Source organism: Rhinichthys klamathensis, unplaced genomic scaffold (assembly GCF_029890125.1).
Source record: "Rhinichthys klamathensis goyatoka isolate OS25496 unplaced genomic scaffold, OSU_Roscu_1.1 h1tg000341l_1, whole genome shotgun sequence".
In the NCBI taxonomy this organism is placed as follows: domain Eukaryota; kingdom Metazoa; phylum Chordata; class Actinopteri; order Cypriniformes; family Leuciscidae; genus Rhinichthys; species Rhinichthys klamathensis.
Window position 1 is genome coordinate 1782832 of NW_026606855.1, and position 20086 is coordinate 1802917.

General features: G+C 36.1%; 2 protein-coding genes across 2 annotated transcripts; one reads left to right on the top strand and one right to left on the bottom strand.

Annotated features, from left to right (window-relative positions):
- Window positions 1-373: 373 nt before the first annotated feature.
- Window positions 374-2748, top strand: plex9.2 (PML-like exon 9.2). Its single transcript, XM_056272576.1, has 2 exons — window positions 374-488; window positions 2171-2748. The coding sequence occupies exons 1-2, from the start codon at window positions 425-427 to the stop codon at window positions 2725-2727; spliced, it is 621 nt and encodes a 206-aa protein (XP_056128551.1). The 5' UTR covers window positions 374-424; the 3' UTR covers window positions 2728-2748.
- A 5061-nt stretch (window positions 2749-7809) lies between these two features.
- On the bottom strand, window positions 7810-19532 carry mpi (mannose phosphate isomerase). The gene is made up of 8 exons (XM_056272573.1): window positions 19453-19532; window positions 19035-19162; window positions 15582-15782; window positions 14416-14557; window positions 13374-13553; window positions 12781-12954; window positions 11735-11943; window positions 7810-8201 (listed from the first exon to the last, which is right to left on the bottom strand). The coding sequence occupies exons 1-8, from the start codon at window positions 19466-19468 to the stop codon at window positions 7983-7985; spliced, it is 1269 nt and encodes a 422-aa protein (XP_056128548.1). The 5' UTR covers window positions 19469-19532; the 3' UTR covers window positions 7810-7982.
- Window positions 19533-20086: the final 554 nt, after the last annotated feature.

Below are 20086 nucleotides of genomic sequence, written 5' to 3' on the forward strand. Positions count from 1 at the left end.
ATAGATCAAATTTGTTTTATTTAAAAGAAAAAACACATTTGTGTGATTTTGAAATACTTTAAAAAACATAATATATACACCAAAAATCGTATATTAACTCTTTTACAAATACACGAGGTATCACCAGTCCGCCTGATGTCGCTGTTTAATGTAGAAGGCTTATAACATGAATATGAATTAATTCGTGGTGACGTTCTTGTTAGGAGCGTCCAATCACTGAACATTATTTTGAATAGGACACGCCCTCATAAGCGTTCGTTCATTCGCCTGTGGATTAGCGACCGCCTACTGACGTACGCCTTTAAGCCAATCAGTTTGGACTACTGACAAACGTCACGTCGCACCGTAATTAATATTCATGATCCAAACATTCAACATAGTAGACCAGACGGAAAAGCAACATCCGATTAGTTTAAAATGAGTAATGGATTCTAGCTCTCAGCATCCACCTTGTACTGTGTTCTTTGATTTAGAGACAACTGGTCTGGGTATGTGATTTTATAAACCAATTCCTTATTAACCATGAGAAATGTGTAAACGAATGTATGAATGAAGCTTTCATGCTCGTCTCTGCTCAGTTTTGACAACAAAAGTTACTTATGGTTACATAATTTTTAGGAATCATATTCTCAAATCCTAGTCTTTAAAATATTATGAAGAAGTCGCTTATGCTCATCAAGCCTGCATTTATTTGATCAAAAATACAGAAAAATCTGTAACAATTTAAAATAATGGGTTTCTATGTGAATATATGTTCAAATATAATTTGTTTCTATGACGCAAAGCTGAATTTTCAGCATCATTACTCCAGTCTTCAGTGTCACATGATCCTTCAGAAATCATTCTAATATGATGATTTATTATCAACCTTATCAATGCAAACAGTCGTGCTGCTTAATATTTGTTTATAACCTGTGATATTCCTTGATGCATAAATACACCATTTATTTAAAATAGAAATCTTTTCTAACAATATAAATCTTTACTGCCACTCTAAAAAATCAATTTAACACATCCTTGCTGAATAAAAGTATTAATTTCTTAAATAAATAAAAAATACTGACCCCAAACTTTTGAACTGTGTATGATGTTACAAAAGATTTCTATTTTTAAAAACTTTTTATTCATCAAAGAATCATGAAAAAGTATCACAGGTTATAAAAAAATATTAAGCAGCACGACTGTTTCCAACGTTGATATAATAATAAATCATATTAGAGTGATTTCTGAAGGATCATGTGACACTTTAGACTGGAGGAATGATGCTGAAAATTCAGTTTTGCATCACAGAAATAAATTATATTTTAAAGTATATGCAAATAGAAAACCGTTATTTTAAATTGTAATAATATTTCACAATATTACAGATTTTTCTGTATTTTTGATCAAATAAATGCAGGCTTGATGTGCAGAAGAGACTTCTTTCAAAATCATTAAAAATAGTAATGTTTCCAAACTTTTGCCTGTGTGCTGTCAAGTCAAGTCACCTTTATTTATATAGCGCTTTTTACAATACAGATTGTATCAAAGCGCTTCACAGTGATAACATGAAAACAATATAACAAAGTTTGTTTCTAAAAGAAATTGCGTCAACGTCCACCTTAAGTAAGGCAGATCAATAATATTAAATGTTAAATGTCCCCAACTAATGTGCTGTGTGTATATACACAGTCAAACCAAAACATTTCTCACATTATCACAGTTTATTCGCTATAGTTTAGAAAATGGTAATAAAATATGACAAACTCAGTTGATATTTCACTGGTTTTGTCCATCATTATTAGACTGTCTCACACATGAATTATGTTGAATATCTGTCTGCTGTTAAATTTAACTACACAATTAGATAATACCAGTTTAGCTCAACCAGTGACCAAGCAATGCTTCATGTTGTTCAGTCTGTGTGTAAAAAGAAAAAACACTTCAGCAAAACATGATCAGGTCAAAGTGTCTGAATCATTTTTGGTCCTAAATTTTTATAAATTGCACTGGTAGTCACTGTATTTCTGGGTATAATATGTCACAGTTTACTTTATTTTGCTCTCCTCACTTACATAAATGAACTATAGTGTAGTTCACACACTAGTAAAAAAAAATCCCAAATTATATCTGGTGTCTGAATAATTTTTGGTTTGACGGTATGCTTTTTGCACATGTTCTGAATCTCCAGACCGCTCCTGTGACCTGGTCCAGCTGGCGGCAGTGAGTGGGAGTCACACTTTCAACCTCTTTATGGTTCCTCGTCGGCCGATGCAACCCGGCGCTTCCAGGATCACAGGTTTCAGTGTGAGACGCCAGCGTCTGCTTCTCCACCGCAGGCCGGTTCTCACCAGCTCTCTCCGAGAAGCCCTGGTCTCCTTCATCACCTTCCTCCAGATGTTGGGTCGGCCGCTCCTGGTGGGTCACAACATCCGCAGGTTCGACTGTCCTGTTCTGGCCAGAGCACTGGATGAGTTCAGCCTTAGGTCAGACTTCCAGAAACACCTGGGTGGATTCGTGGACACTCTTCCGTTGGCCCGACAGCTTCTCAAAGACAGCGGCCTTCAGAGCTTCAAGCAGGAGAGCCTGGTTAAGAGCCTCCTGGGAGTTTCATACGCGGCCCATAATGCTCTAGAGGACGTGCAAGCGCTGCAGAGACTCTACTGGGCCCTCAAGCCCACGGCCAATCAGATTCAGCAGCACATTTTCACTCTGGACTCATTGGCTGCTGCATCTGTCAATCATTAGGAGCATTATCAAATGTGTTGAATATGAATATCCAGTGCTTCAGTGAAGGAGAGGAACATTTGGATGATTAACATCTTAGAAAATGTCCAGCTGGTCTCAGAAAAAGTGAAGCAAATTTGTACATTGGTAATATTTTTGCATGATTTGAAATAAAATTGTACTGATGTTTTTTTAATAAATAAATATATTTCAATATTATGTATTTTATATTTAAATATTAATATTTCTATTAGTTTATTATTATGTCTTTTCCTCTGATTTTGGGAAGAGGCCCATAGAGATCAACTGTTAACCTTCATTTGCATATCGGGACTAGATCTCTTCTATTAGTTTTCTAATAAAACTTTCAAAAATGTACTTGTGTTAATGTGAGTGTATAAAACAAAATCATGTATAATATAGAGAAGTTAATGATTCAATTTCAATAGTGAATAAAAATGTGCATAATTTTAATAGCTTTAGACAATTTAGTTTAGGCTATATATATATATTTACATTACCGTACAAAGGTTTAAGGTCATTAAGATTTGAAATATTTTCGAAAGAAGTCTCTTCTGCTCAGCAAGGCTGCATTTATTTAATAAAAAATACAGTATAAATAGTAATATTGTGAAATATTATGAAATAACTGTTTTCTATGTGAATATATAGTAAAGTGTAATTTATTCCTGTGATCAAAGCTGAATTGTCAGCATCATTACTCCAGTCTTCAGTGTCACATGATCCTTCAGAAATCACTCTAATATGATGATTTGCTGTTAAAAAAATTCAGATTATTATCAGTGTTTTAAAACACTGATGTCATATGAACTCCAAAATGCATTGTTTTATGAAATTTTACTGTCATATCCTATTTGAATTTCATCCAAGAGGAAAGCGTAAGAACAGGAACATGACGCTACAGTATGACTGTGTTAAAGTAAACAAGATGATCCAATAAAAGACAATGTCAACAAGCCTTTAATTAAAGCCCAGGCTGAGTGAGCAATGGGGAACGTAACCTTTGTCTGCAAAACCTGTTGCATAAGTTTAGGCCATAAAAACGGGTCAGAAATGAAAGATTACAGAACTGTTATTTATTAGAGATTAGAATTACATACAGAGTTCCTCTTCCCAGACACATGCTCCATTACAGCTCAGAAAGTGCCATACATTCATTCATTCAGACTCTCGAACGCATGCTTGGATCCCAGAACACTTCAGAATAATACAGCTCCAAAAATATAGAAATAATCCCGGAGGCCAACAGAGTTGAGGTCAGGCTTCTGGTTTTACACGTACAAATCTGAAGAGGGCACTAAAAATACAGTAAACAAACATCAGGGTGCCGGACGGTAATTCCCAGCATCCTTTGTGCTCTCTAGTGCAAATAGTAACTAACCACAGCAATAAAACAGAACCACAGATCAAGCCATACAGTAGCCTAACTAATAAGGGAGAATAAAGATCGTTAATAAAGTTTCACGTGTATTAAAACCCTTTTTTTAAGGTTGCAGGGTTGTTTTTAAAATCAGTTGCACTGGTAATCAAATCCCAAAACTTGTGTCTGTCGCTCATTTAGCAAAGAACATACTTATTAATCAATCAACCCATAAAACTGTTTCACCATGGAAGTTCTTCATGGAAGAGTGTGTCTGCAACAAGGACTCGGTGTTCTTCAGCAGCAATACCATGAAAAAGTCTAAAAAACGTTAAAATTGGTCTCAAGTCTCATGTCTATGTTACCGGATTTGTATGTAAAAGTTCATTTGTTACTGTCCTCCATCTGGGTTTTATGTTATACCTCCTATAAATAAATAAAATAATAATTCTCTAAAGGAACAAATTTCATTTCATTAAATGTTTATATCTTGCAGCCAATAGTGAGTGATCATGCATCCCTGATCATGCATTTAACTTATGTGTCAACATGAAATCACAACTGACCCGATCTACTTTCTTAAAGGAGTAGTTCACTTTTGAAAAAACTTTTGCTGATAATTTACTCACCCCCATGTCATCCAAGATGCCTATGTCTTTCTTTCCTCAGTCGAAAAGAAATTACGGTTTTTGATGAAAACATTCCAGGATTTTTCTCCATATAATGGACTTAAATGGGAACCATACGGTCCAAGGTCCAAAAAGGTTCATCAAAATGAACAAATCTTTTTCCGAGTCAATTCGTTCATTTAACGACCGAAATGAACGAATTGACTCGGAAAAAGATTTGTTCATTTTGATGAACGAGTTCGAACAGGAGAGTTACACAGAACAGAGAAAGGCGAGCATTTGAGCTTATAAAACTTAAACGTTGTTTTTTATTTTTTAAATGAGCGATCGTTTCGCATGATAAGACCCTTATTCATCGTCTGGTGTCGTTTAAAGACATTTTAAGCTGCATCTGAAACTGTTATTAACTGTATTTTGGACCTTGGACCGTTTGGTGCCCAGTAAAGTGCATTATATGGAGAAAAATCCTGGAATGTTTTCATCAAAAACCGTAATTTCTTTTCGACTGAGGAAAGAAAGACATAGGCATCTTGGATGACATGGGGGTGAGTAAATTATCAGCAAAAGTTTTTTCAAAAGTGAACTACTCCTTTAAAGAGGCTGTATGTAGAAACGACACTGGTGGCCGTTAAGTGAACTGCAGTCAGCAACATATTGCTTGTGTTCGTAACGTCCATGAGAATAAACGTGATTCAATGTTGATATGTCAGTCCCTCCAGAAAAACGCGATTATGCGATCGCATGATTTAGTGCATAATCAGTCAAAGTCGCATATTTATGCTGGGCCGCATTTTTGCCTCATAAATGGCCGATTTCCGTGCAAAATATGCGGGGCTTGCATGATTTCGTAATCCTCGCATTTTTGTTGCAAAAAAGTCACATATATCTTAGCAGAAATTTGAAAAATGTTGCGTTTGCGTCACACGAGAGCAGCCGTTTCCCCCTGTTGCCATGGGAACGTTATGAAGTGACGTGATTACGCGACGTGAACATCATCGAAAAGCTGTAAAACAGGAGCACAGTTTATTTTTTTCTTTTATTTATTCATTTTTACAGAAGTTGTAGCATATTCCTTTTGTAAAGCTACAGAACTTGTTTGACTCATCAATGTTTTGTAAGTTTGATGTGTTTATTAAAGGAACACTCCGACTTTTTGAAACTTTAGCCTATTCACTTTATCCCCCAGAGTTAGATAAGTCCATACATACCTTTTTCATCTCTGTGCGTGCTGTAACTCTATCTGACGCACCCACCGCTAGCCTAGCTTAGCACAAAGACTGGATGTAAATGGTTGCAGCTAGCATACTAATCCAAATATGTGACACAATAGCGCAAACATTTTCCTATTTACATGTTGTGATTTGTATAGTCACAGAGTGTACAAAAAACAAAGTCACATGAGACACAGACATATTTTAATCGTATAAATACTGGGAACTATATTCTCTGAACGCGAAGCACTGCTACTTGGGCGGAGTGATAACCGCAGCACCTGAGACGCACTCTCTGCTCCTCACCACGGCGCGTCTCAGGTGCTGCGCTTATCACTCCGCCCAAGTAGCAGTGCTTCGCGTTCAGAGAATATAGTTCCCAGTATTTATACGATTAAAATATGTCTGTGTCTCATGTGACTTTGTTTTTTGTACACTCTGTGACTATACAAATCACAACATGTAAATAGAAACATGTTTGCGTTATTTTGTCACTTATTTGGATTAGTATGCTAGCTGCAACCATTTACATCCAGTCTTTGTGCTAACCTAGGCTAGCGGTGGGTGCGTCAAACAGACTTACGTCACGCACAGAGATGAAAAAGGTATGTATGGACTTTTCTAACTCTGGGGGATAAGGTGAATAGGCTAAAGTCGCAAAAAGTCGGAGTGTTCCTTTAAGGTCGAAATAAAACAAGATGAGAACTGAAATATTCCAGCACTTTCTGTGATGTATATGCTTGCTTATCATAGAAAGTAATAAGAAAGGACTCTTTACATTGAGGTAGTAGTCTAGTGAGAACAGGGTGTTGTTGGGGAATCACTTTTTTTTCTCTTTTTCATCAAACGGCAGTTTTTGCAAGTTCTCGCAATTTCATCGCATAAAATTGCGTAAATATCCCGCATATTCCATCGCATTTTTTAAGAAAACGGGCCGCATAATCAAGTATTTTTGCCCGCAACAATCACAAAAAAACTCTGTGTTTTTCTGGAAGGACTGATATGTAATCACAAGCTCCGCGATTCACCGCCGTCATGTCGACAGATGAGGTAATTAAAACTACACTGTTACGATATTTGATTAAGATTTATCTGAGAGTAGTATAGAGATGTGAGACTATAGTTTGAATCCCTTTTCTTTGCATGACACATTTACAGTACAGTTACAGTACAGAATGGCTCTTTCGGCACTATCCTGAACATAAGAAACCATTTCATGTGTCACTGAAGGGAAGTGTGGCTCTCGGGAGCGCGTAACCGTCACATCCTTTTATTTTTCCTTTTCGCGAGTCCTTCGCATAAAAATCAATCGACAGGCTTTCATAGGCAACTTAGGAAGACCTCCTCTTTTAAGTTTCATTACAAGCTGGTCACACATTGGCAATAAAGCAAGTATTAATACATGCAGATTCGTACATATAGCCCCTTTAAGACGTGTTCCTGGTCTTATTATGAATGATTCAGCAGTGTAAGATAATCTAAAGAGAAAAAATTAATTGTCTTTGTAATCTTTCAGCAAAATGTAACAACTTGCTCTGAGTTTTTGCTGACATCACCGCTAGTGCGGGCTACCAATACCCAGTTAGCTTTAGTTTTAGGTTACTGTTGTAGGCAAAACATCTTTTCTAAAACCCTACAATAGTTCATTCAATGCTGGTGGTTTAAACTCGTTTATTCTGGAACATCCACTTTTCACCATCCAATCAAATCTGATTGAATATCCTGATTCCCCGGTAAATATTTCACATTATTAAATGAAAACCGTTGTGAACAGCGTTTCATGTTGACTAAAAGGAATTCATATAATTTTACATATTTTAAAAGAACATGCACGCAGAAGAACCTCAATCATAATTCAAACCGATTCATTATTTATATTTAGTTGTTTTTTTTTGGTTGAGCATAGCAATTTTAACACTTAAATGTCATCATAATTTCTGGCTAAAGAGGGGTCATGCAAGTTCGTGATGAAGACAGAAACATGGTTTCTTCTTGAACTGTTTCAGCGGGGGTTTATATTAGGACAGAAGACATGGACGCTGTTTATGAAGTGTCCTACAGTAAGCAGCAGGCTCTGAACATGGTCATGCCCGTCGATGACGTCACCTGTAACGAGACGCTCTCATTGGCTGAAATGAAGAGCACGGAGCCTCGTTTCAGAGTGATGTCAGAGAGGGCGGCAGCAGACGTGGCGACGGCGTCTCCGTCGATTACCAACAGGATCCCGGCAGAATCCAGCGCGCTCACAGTGTACTGATGCTCTGAGGCAGGGATCTGGAGAACAACACCAGGAAAATTGTTAATTACAGACACTAGGAACATTATTATGAGTATAATATTACTAGAATTTTAATATTAGAGCTGCACAATTCTGGATAAATTGAAAACCACGATTCCTTTGTTTACAAAAAAGAGATAACGATTCTATCATGATTCTGAACAGGCAACTAAACAAAATAACATGTAATTTACAAGAGGTTCTGATAAAATATTCATTGCTGCATTCGATTAAAAAAAAAATCTAATTAATTCATTTAAAAAAAAAATTATATTGAATGAATGATTCAATGACTCACTCTCGTTTCATTACTGGATGAATCAGCGTTTTTGAACGAATCTCTTGAATGAATGATTCAATGACTCACTCATAAACACTTCACTTGTTTCATTACTGGATGAATCAGCGTTTTTGAACGAATCTGTTGAATGAATGATTCAATGACTCACTCATAAATACTTCACTTGTTTCATTACTGGATGAATCAGCATTTTTGAACGAATCTCTTGAATGAATGATTCAATGACTCACTCGTAAATACTTCACTTGTTTCATTACTGGATGAATCAGCGTTTTTGAACAAATCTCTTGAATGAATGATTCAATGACTCACTCATAAATACTTCACTTGTTTCATTACTGGATGAATCAGCGTTTTTGAACGAATCTCTTGAATGAATGATTCAATGACTCACTCATAAATACTTCACTTGTTTCATTACTGGATGAATCAGCATTTTTGAACAAATCTCTTGAATGAATGATTCAATGACTCACTCATAAACACTTCACTTGTTTCATTGCTGGATGAATTAGCATTTTTGAATGAATCTCTTGAATGAATGATTCAATGACTCACTCATAAATACTTCACTTGTTTCATTACTGGATGAATCAGCGTTTTTGAACGAATCTCTTGAATGAATGATTCAATGACTCACTCATAAATACTTCACTTGTTTCATTACTGGATGAATCAGCATTTTTGAACGAATCTCTGGAAATGAATGATTCAATGACTCACTCGTAAATACTTCACTTGTTTCATTACTGGATGAATCAGCGTTTTTGAACGAATCTCTTGAATGAATGATTCAATGACTCACTCATAAATACTTCATTTGTTTTATTACTGGATGAATCAGCGTTTTTGAACGAATCTCTTGAATGAATGATTCAATGACTCACTCATAAATACTTCACTTGTTTCACTACTGGATGAATCAGAGTTTTTGAACGAATCTCTTGAATGAATGATTCAATGACTCACTCATAAATACTTCACTTGTTTCATTCATAGATATCATATAGAGACTAGATGCCCTATTGGCCGCTGGAAACCAAGAAATCCGGCCGCCATCTTGAACCGGTCGTATTCCTAGTTTCGTTGCGTGGCAGCAGATAAGATGCCAGAGCATTGTGGAGCATTTTCCTGTTCTAATCGTCGGACCATCGAAAATAGGGCTTTTCACAAGTAAGTCTTAACATTACCGTACTATTGGTTGTATTTTGTGAATAGAATATTACCAGATAATCAAGAAGGAGCAAGGATATTTGCTATTACTGTACTGAAATCGTTGTGAAATGCTGTTTACTGCATCAGCCGGTGTTCACCCGGCATGGAGAGGTGGGGTAACTGTTAAAGTAGTAATTACAAGAGCTTCTAGGTTATCAGATAAGCATTCAACTGCCCTGTTGTATGTTATTTGTGTTTGCGCATGTAACAGGAGACCAGTTACACGCACATGATATCAGGAAGCAATGTAAATACAAGCATTACAGCGATGCGCAAATTGAGTTACCCCTCCAACTTCTAGTTTTATTGATAACCTATATCTTATCACATGCGATTTGGCTATTGATATTACAGAAGTCCTGTGGTAAAATTACATTATTAACTTACTCCATCTACCCTTGTAAAGTTAATCCGAATAGGGCTTTAGTCTCGACATTTTCCCCTCCCACATCCACATACAATAAAAAAGGTACAGGCTTAATGTTGTCCGAATTAAATTTTTAGAAATTACTGATGCAAACACGTTGAAAAGCTTCTTCTCAATTTTTATTACAGGTGGCTGCGTTCGGTGGATTCGGTGGCTGCGTTCTGTGTGTGAAAGTGTGTGTGTGTGTGTGTGTGTGTGTCTGTGTCTGTTCGTGTTTGTTTGTGTGTGTGTTCGTGTGTATGTGCGTGTCACAAATCATAAATTGTTTCTTCAACTTATTAAAATATCTTACTTTACTGCAACTATCTGTTTCTGCTTCTTTATTATATTTATAGTGTGTGATTTATAAAATACATTATATCCTTCATCACACATATTGTGTCTGGTCACTTTATATCTTATATCAGAATATTATATTACTGTTAAGCCTACTATGGATATTAAAATACGCCGAACCATGTGTCCTGTATCATAGCTACATGAATGACCTTTGCAGCAAAAAAACGCGTGAAAATCAGTTCAGTATTCAGTGAGATATGATTAATTTAATGCGCTGACAGCTCATTTCACCTGCCATTCAGATTACACTGAGCGGAGCGGATGACCGGTTTAAGATGGCGGCTCCAATTCTCGTCCGTGCCAATAGGCAGTAGCGGTCGATAGGGCGTCTACCTATATGATGTCTATGGTTTCATTACTGGATGAATCAGCGTTTTTGAACGAATCTCTTGAATGAATGATTCAATGACTCACTCATAAATACTTCACTTGTTTCATTACTGGATGAATCAGCGTTTTTGAACGAATCTCTTGAATGAATGATTCAATGACTCACTCATAAACACTTCACTTGTTTCATTACTGGATGAATCAGCGTTTTTGAACGAATCTCTTGAATGAATGATTCAATGACTCACTCATAAATACTTCACTTGTTTCATTACTGGATGAATCAGCATTTTTGAACGAATCTCTTGAATGAATGATTCAATGACTCACTCATAAATACTTCACTTGTTTCATTACTGGATGAATCAGCATTTTTGAACGAATCTCTTGAATGAATGATTCAATGACTCACTCATAAATACTTCACTTGTTTCACTACTGGATGAATCAGCATTTTTGAACGAATCTCTTGAATGAATGATTCAATGACTCACTCATAAATACTTCACTTGTTTCATTACTGGATGAATCAGCGTTTTTGAACGAATCTCTTGAATGAATGATTCAATGACTCACTCATAAATACTTCACTTGTTTCATTACTGGATGAATCAGCGTTTTTTAACGAATCTCTTGAATGAATGATTCAATGACAAATACATTATTAGCAGTCTCTTGTCGCCACCTACTGGTGTAATAATGTAATTTGAAGCATCATGTTACATTTCAAATGGTGATCTGCTCTATTTTGATCGCTACCATAGACATCAGTGTTCACTATAGACTTTTATCCCAGTACTTCTGTGATAATATGGATTATTGTAATACAGAAATAGTGATACTGCGTGGTTGAGGTGAAGCCGTTTGATATCTATACATGGGATGGTGATGAAGGACAGCTCAGGTGTGTGGCGCACCTGTATTCTCATGACGCTGAAGTCTGGCACAGGAGGGTCGTAGAGGTAGACGCAGGGGTCGCTGTTGTCCCGCACGCACGGGAAGATTTTGGCACTGACCGGAGCCGGGCTGTAATTCAACATCTCACACAATGTGTCCACGTCTATGTATTTGGGAGTCAGTCCGGCACGTACGGTGTTATCAGAGCACGCCATACACTCCACACAGTCTGCAGGATTCAAAGAACCATCAAACAGCGGATACACATGAATGAATATTATGCAAATTAATAAATATTAAGTGAATAATGAATATATTTCACAAAAAATGACACAACCTACATGGAATAACTGAATATTAAATAAATATTATGGATTATTAAATTAATATTAAATAATATATTTCATTAAAAAAAGTACAACCTAAATGGAATAAATTAATATTAATGAGTGTTAATAAACATATTTAACAAAAAGTACAACCTACACTAAATAAATGAATATTGTGAATTATTAAGTGAATATTAATAAATATATTTCACAAAAAGTACAACGACACAACTTACATGGAATGAATGAATATGAATGAACATTAAATGAATATTAAGTGAATATATTTCACAAAAATTACAACTACACAACCTACATGGAATAAATGAATAGTATGGATTATTAAGTGAATATTAATGAATATATTTCACAAAAAGTACAATAACAAAAAAGTACAATAACAAAAAAGTACAATAACATTCATATTCATATATTAAATAAATGAATATGAATGAACATTAAATGAATATTAAGTGTATATTATTGAATTTATTTCACACAAAAGTACAACTAAATGAATGTATGGAATAAATGAATATTAATGAACATTAAATTAATATGTTTCACAAAAATGAGAACTTTTATATTATAATTACAACTCCACAACCTGCTCAAAGAATGATTAAAGTGAATATTAAGCAGAAACTACAATACAACTATTGAAAAAAATTGAATATTGAGTTTTTTCAGACTTTGTCCAAGAAACATGTTTTGTGAGTAATGAGGTGACACCTGACCTCCAGACAGATAGGCATGAGGCTCGTTTGCTCCCAGAAACATGGCTTCCCCCGGCTGCAGCACCATCCGGTTCAGGAAGTAAATGGAAAAGCATCCGATGTCCCCGGGATACTGGGAATGCAGTCGGAGCAGCAGCTCTCCGTTACTCCTGGACGTGTCTTTGCCTGCAGCCTCTGGGACAAAACAACAGGCTCAACTTTCAGGTTTGTTTGATTTGTATAGCACATTTAAAAACAGCACAACACACTAAACGAAGAAACACAGGGCAAACCACACATTCATGACAGAAGCTGAATGTTAATATAGGTTTTAAGAGACGATTTAAAAACAGTTAAAGCCTGTGCCGATCTGATATACGGCGGAAGGGACGGCACTAGCGAAGGCTTTAATGCTTTAATCGTGATCCGCGGACAGAGAGAAGTCTCTTTTCAGCAGACCTGTGGATTGTGTAGATACAGTAGCTCAGACAAATAGCTCGGTGCCATATTATTTAAGTTAATAATTTTAAACTCAAACTTCTAAACAGGTAGCGAACAGGTCAGACGGGTTTGATCAGAACAGCATGTTTAATAATGTGCTGGTTTCCTCTCACCTTCCTCTGAGATTCGCTTGACCAACATGTTGAGCTGATCCACAAACAGCTTCTTCTCACAGTTCATCATTCTGGTGAAACATTTCTTCAGCGCGAGAGACGTTCGGCCCGAGTCTCCCACAGCGCTCTGGAGCTCCTCGGCGGCTTCAGTCCCGATCAGCGCACGGAACTCTGGGACATCTGGAAAACACCATCAGCTGGTCTCAGATCAGAAGCACAGACCTGCTTTATTCAATCAGTATTCATATGAGCAGCCAAGGCACTTCTACTGCGAAAAGTCCATCAAAAATGTTCATTGCTAATATTTTGCATGGTTTGAACTAATATATACATTTAACATTTAATCATTTATCAGACGCTTTTATCCAAAGCGACTTACGTATGCTACTCATATTGAATCGATGTTCTTAAATAAATAAATAAATATTTATATAAATATATATACATATATATTTAAATTTATTTAATATTTAAATATTTCTATAATTTAAAAAATATATATTTTATATATATATACATTTGATTAGATTTATATACATATATATATATAAATATATTTTGTTTAAATATTTCTCTTATTTAAAAAAAAATATATATATATATATATATATGATTAGATTTATAGATTGATAGATTTCATTATAATTTTTTTATTAATAAGTTAAATCATTTTTGTACACTAAACTTAATGAACTTGCTTAATAAAATTATTCTTCTAGTAAAATTTCCAAAAAATTAATTGTATGAGTACAGTGAAGTACAAAACAAAATCATGTATAATATACAGAAGTTAAATATGATTCTGTATCAATGGTGAACAATGATTAAACAAACATATTTAAGTCGATTTAAGTTTAAAAGGCTGCAATTCACACAAACGTCCACTGTGTGCAACACATTACACTTCTGCAATATGACACATTTCCAAGTGTTGAGATATTCAATGAGAAAAACATAATAATAACAATGTAAAACGGGTGCAATTTTGTGTCATCTCCAGCTGAAAAACAGTGCCATCTCGTTTAGTCCATTAAACACTCACTTTTGAGGAAGCCCAAGATCTCCTCCATCGGCCGAAAGCCGCAGAGCCCTTCGAAGCGAGTGAGTGCGATGGCCATCTCCGGTTTGTGGTTGTTGTCTGGGTAATGTTCAGGAAACTGCGCATGGAGTCTGGCAGCCAACTCCTGTCAAGAGACAAGGACAAAAGAAATCAGCGGATCGTTCTGCTCGTACCCGAGTTAGGGCTGCACGATTTGGGCCAAAATGATAATCACGATTATTTTGATCAATATTGAGATCACGATTAATTATCACGATTATTTGTTGATTTTAACCAAAACTAATTTTATTGTCACATAGGCTAATTATAACTGCTTTCACATCCATATTGTGCTGCATTCCTGCTAATGTACAACTATGTGCATCAAAATAAAACAGGTCCTCTTATTCACCAAAATTCAGTGCATCTCCTTAAAGAATAAAGAAAAATAAAGAAAATGTAGCAAAACTTCAACAGGGCACTATTTTACATTGTGTAAATATATTTTAGGAAGCAACATTTTTTAATATAAATTGTATTAATATAAAAATAAATTAAACTTGCATTGTACCTGCATAATGGATGTGAATAAAACGCGTAAAATATACAATCAATAAAAAACCAAATATTCCATAACAGAGTGTAACCAAATGAGAACATGTCAAGGCAGAACTGCACTATGGAAGTTCGATTAATGGATCAAATTCAGAGTCATTGTTATTTGACGCTTAAGAAATGTAAAATGTTGTGGTACAGTGTCTTACTGCATAAATTTAATCTATTTAATCCTCCATATGAAAGTTTATGTGCTCGAATTATTTCTATTTATTAAACAATAGTTCAAAACAAGACGTTTGTAGTACTGATTATTGGAGTCCATTAATCGAACTTTCATGCCTCTTATATAGTAATTATATATTATATAATGTAGTATGTACCAATTTACTAATGCTCACACTCGGTCTCTCTCGCACGCAGACACAATCGGTATCTCTCGCGCACTTTCGAGCGCGCTCTTGGACACTCGGGCTGCGTCCGAAATCGCGTACTTCCATACTATATAGTATGTGAAAAACCTAACCTAACTTTGGTAAGCCAAAATCGTGATCGTGATTAAAATTCGATTAACCCGAGTACATTTCTATGAGGAACACGGTCTCCAATCTTACCCTGTTGGGATGCGCCTGGATGGACAGAGCCGTGTTGACGGACAGCACTTTGAAAAGGAAAGGGAGCTGCCCGTGGAATGTGTCCTTGACCTTTGACCCCAGGCAGCCTGGGAAATCTGCAATCCACTGTCCCAGTGTCCTCTGGGATATCCTGTTGTCTTTGATGAGAGCGTCGCCTTTGGGATGAGCACCCATCCAAAGCTTGAAAGACAGCAGAAAACAAAGATGTAATTATCGGAGATTCATTTTGTTTCTTATTATTAACTGTTCTTAAAGGTGCAGTCACTGATCTGTATAATGAGATATATATATATATATAGATCAGTGGGTGAAGTGCATAAATGCTGCAGAAGTAATGAAACCAAAAATGAAAAACTTTGCAAATGTCAAAATGAAGGGTCCTTTAAGATGATTATTTATCTAAAAATAGACTGTCTGCAGATCTGAACACATGCTGAGGGTTTATTAATAGACTGCCAGATAAAGTGAATGTCAGGCTGACCTTTAAGTGAGCTGCTATTTTCAGAGACACTTGCGCTTGTTAAAGTCTGATACACAATGAGTGCGACAGCCGCACAATACACTGCATTTTAAACTGTGGTTTTCTGTCTTGTATTTTATCTCAGAATGTGGGAATTGGTGGAAATAAATGAATACAGACTCTTATTTACAGGAGGTAAACATAAAGCCTATTTCAAATTTTTACAGTAATATTGTTCTTGTAAGACTGGAAGAACTGGTTGATGGAATCAACCTCACCACAGGTCTATAAGACAAAGGACCTTGCTTGCACATTAACATTTGAACATCTCACACACACACCCCACACATTTTCTCTCTCTCTCTCTCAGTCAGTAACACTAAAAACTCACACAAGAATATATATGGTTTTAATGTGAATGTGATTATCTTTAAGGATTGTTTAGCATCATTTTAAAGGTCTCAGGGTGACTGGTACAAATGTCTCATTCCCAAAGAAGTAAATCAAAGGGTAATAAAGTTCTTAAGAATATAGAAATATCTTGCACTCAGAAGGGTGTGTCTTTGAGTTAACACCTTCTGATCATTTGTCTGAATGCTAATTTTCAGTGTTCCTAGCAAATGGTCAAACTTCTATCCTCAGTCAGTCTGGGGAGGGGACCACAGTAAATTTCCACTAAACTCATGTTTTACATATCAAAGGAGGTCTGGATATATAATGAAATGCAACGGAGAGTTCAGCATTTAATTAAAAACCCCTTTGCCATGGGAAGAGACGGAACTCGCGTGAGACCTTCACCTCTAATCGAGTACCGCCATTGGATCGAATTAGAAGGCCTTACAGTTCTTCCAGGATTTCAGTAATAAAAGTCTAGGCTAGATCTTTAAAATGCATCCGAAGTGCAACATCTCTTATTGAGAAGTGGACTCGGACAGCAATCAAATCACTGTATGACCTTGGTGTTTGTTAAAAAAAAACAGTAGGCCGTGGATTTTTACGCAGGTGTTGGGAGAAAAACACGGACATTCTGGATTCAGACGGCAATAAAATCACAGACTAGTAAATGTTGAAAATACTGAAGGGTTGGTCAAAATCCCTTGCCTCTTCAAATACATATATAATCATATATCGATTTTGAATGGTTATAGTATACTTCCTTTATAAAAATCAATAATCAAATATATTCATTATCACATAATAATTTTTATATTCTTGTGCTTGTGAAATTATATTTTCTTAAATGCATGGATGCAAGTAACCAGTTTCTTTTAGGTGCATTCCAATCTTACTTTGAGATTGCACGTAGTACACGCAGGACACGAAGGCCACGTAACCCACAAGGCCGTTTGTCTCTTTCTCTGGGATCAGTAGAAAGGTTAGAGGGTCCTAAAGGCAGCGTGGACACATATGATTCTTCGCTGGACATATGGTCAAGCTATATTGAGCGTTACTATCAAACTTTAATTGTTGTATTAAAATGTATTCTTTCCAGTGTATTTCCTTCCTTGGGAGTAAATGTCAGTGATCTGTTTTTCTCCTAAATGAGTGAATGTTTTAGCATTATGTTTTGGTATACTTAACTGATAATAAGGAGCTCAGACTCTCTTCAGCCTTGATGGGAGCTGTTATTTGCTAGTGTCTGTTATTTGTGTGTGTGTGCGTATGACATTCTATGTAGGTTCTGGACGGTCGGACCAGACACCCCGGCGCCCTTCTCTAACCTGCGAGGCCACCACAGACCTAAATCCAATGAGTGGACGACAACTATCTTTACTAATGGCGATAGGCACCCCTATCTCCTCACATGTGTTAAATTGTTTAGGCTTTCATGTTTCTTAGCCAATGAGAATCATTCAACCTGTAAGCAATGACGTAGCTTAGACCTTGGAAATGGTATAACTGCTGTGATCTTTGTAACTGTAAGGGGGGCGGCCTACGAACTCCTGTGTGAGTCTTGAAGCTGACTTCTGCTGATGGAAATGCAAACTATCTTCATAAAAACTTTTCTTTAATTTTTTATAATTCTGACTCCGGGTCTTCATTCTTCATATCTGGTTCTGGGTCTTTGACTGTATACCCCTTACAATACCTTACGACACCACGAGAGACAATAATAGTCTGAAGAGGGATATTGACACAGTTTGAAAGTCTCTGCATTTTTCTGCTGATTGGCTCTCAAAAGTGAGTGTTTTTATTATTTGTATTACTATTAGGGATGCACGATATATCGGCCACCAGATCGGTATCGGCCAATTTTTAATGTTATTGTTATCGGCCTGATAAGAAAATTTGTCCGATATATTAAAGCTGATAAATAATGTATTATGTCCTTCAGCTGAGACACTTCAGATGCGCACTGTTCACCATGATGGTTTTGAATTGCTTAAAATATGATTGAAATCACTTCAAAAAAGGAAAATACAGTTCAGTGCAACATGTGCAGCGCAAGTCTGTCCTATAAGCTTCATTACATTATAATAAGAACATTATAATTGTGTGCTTAGGTCATGAATTTTAATGGTGAGACTTTTGTTTTTGTAATCAGGCTCTCAAAAATTATATAAAAATTTGGTTTTAGATTTATCAGCTAATATATTGTCTTTCAAATATAAAGAATAATCGGTTATATCGGCCAAAATGTTCATATCGGTGCATCCCTAATTATTATTAATGCAGGGGTGTATAATTATAACATCAATAATACTAATTATTACACAATTTGAAGGTCTCTGTGACTCTCTTCGGCTTTCTCAAAAGTTTTTCATTACAACACAGGCAATAATAAAAAGTTATCCATGAGGAAGATATGAACAAAATTCTGTTTATTTTTTTTTCATGACATTTCTATCAGTTTTAAAGCATTTTATATATAGCGAATCTATATTTGTATATACAGTAATTTGTTTTTTTGGGGGGGTTGGCTGAGAGTCTGGGTGGGGGATTGAGTTTTTCGGATCTGATCCACACTGTACCTCTGCGTAGTGTTTGGTCTCCTGGATGAGAGCCTGAGGGTCTCCACCGAGCACGAGCCGGGCCACCTCACTGTCCTGGCCCACTTTACCCCAGGCGTAGTTCTGCACCACACAGCACAGAGGAAACACTGCGGACACAGACACACTAACATCATCTGAGCGAAACCGACCGCGCACAAGCGTGACATAAAACACATATTCTGATGTCATATGAATTAATGAATGGATGAATGGATGTGAATCACATCGACGAGAAACGCTTACACACACAAAAAATCCGAACAACCGCACAAATAACTAATCCACCCAAACGACACACAAACCAACGATAACAACAACCCGTCCTGTTATAACCCGCTGCTTGTTACTAAACGCTTTGTAAAATAAACAATGAAATGTGAAGTGAGATTAAACTGACCTTTCACTTCCGCCATGTCTGCGACGTTGACAGTCAAGTAGGTGACGTCACGGCTCGCCAACCAATCACGGGCCTTTAGATGTAAATAAAGATAATTCACACTGTAAAGTGTAAAATAAAATGTATGTAGGCCTACATTATATTTTAAAATGTAATCTAGGCTATTTCTATGAATATCTAATGATTAAGTTAAGGTAACAAAATAAGGAGTTTAAATATATAATACTTTTTTCTTATACTATAATTATATATTCATATTAAAATGAAAATCAATCAATCATTTTATTTCTAAAGCACGTTTAAAAGCAACACGAGTTGACCAAAGTGCTTTACAGACCCTACCTTAATAAACATAGGAGAGTTTATTTATAAACCATAATAAAAACAGAAGGGTCTTCACTCTTCAACCTAGATTTAAAACACTCAATATAAAGGATTTAATGGGTAAAGGGAGACTATTCTTTACACAAAATAAAAAGAATGAAGTATAATGTATAATTTTTATGTATAATGTATAACAGTTTCTTTCCAGCTGGACACAGCATGCACAACTACACTTTATTATCCTAGTTATTATGTGTAGTGGGGTTTGAGTCTTTTGTCCTGACGCTGTGTATGTGTAGGGGTGTGGTGT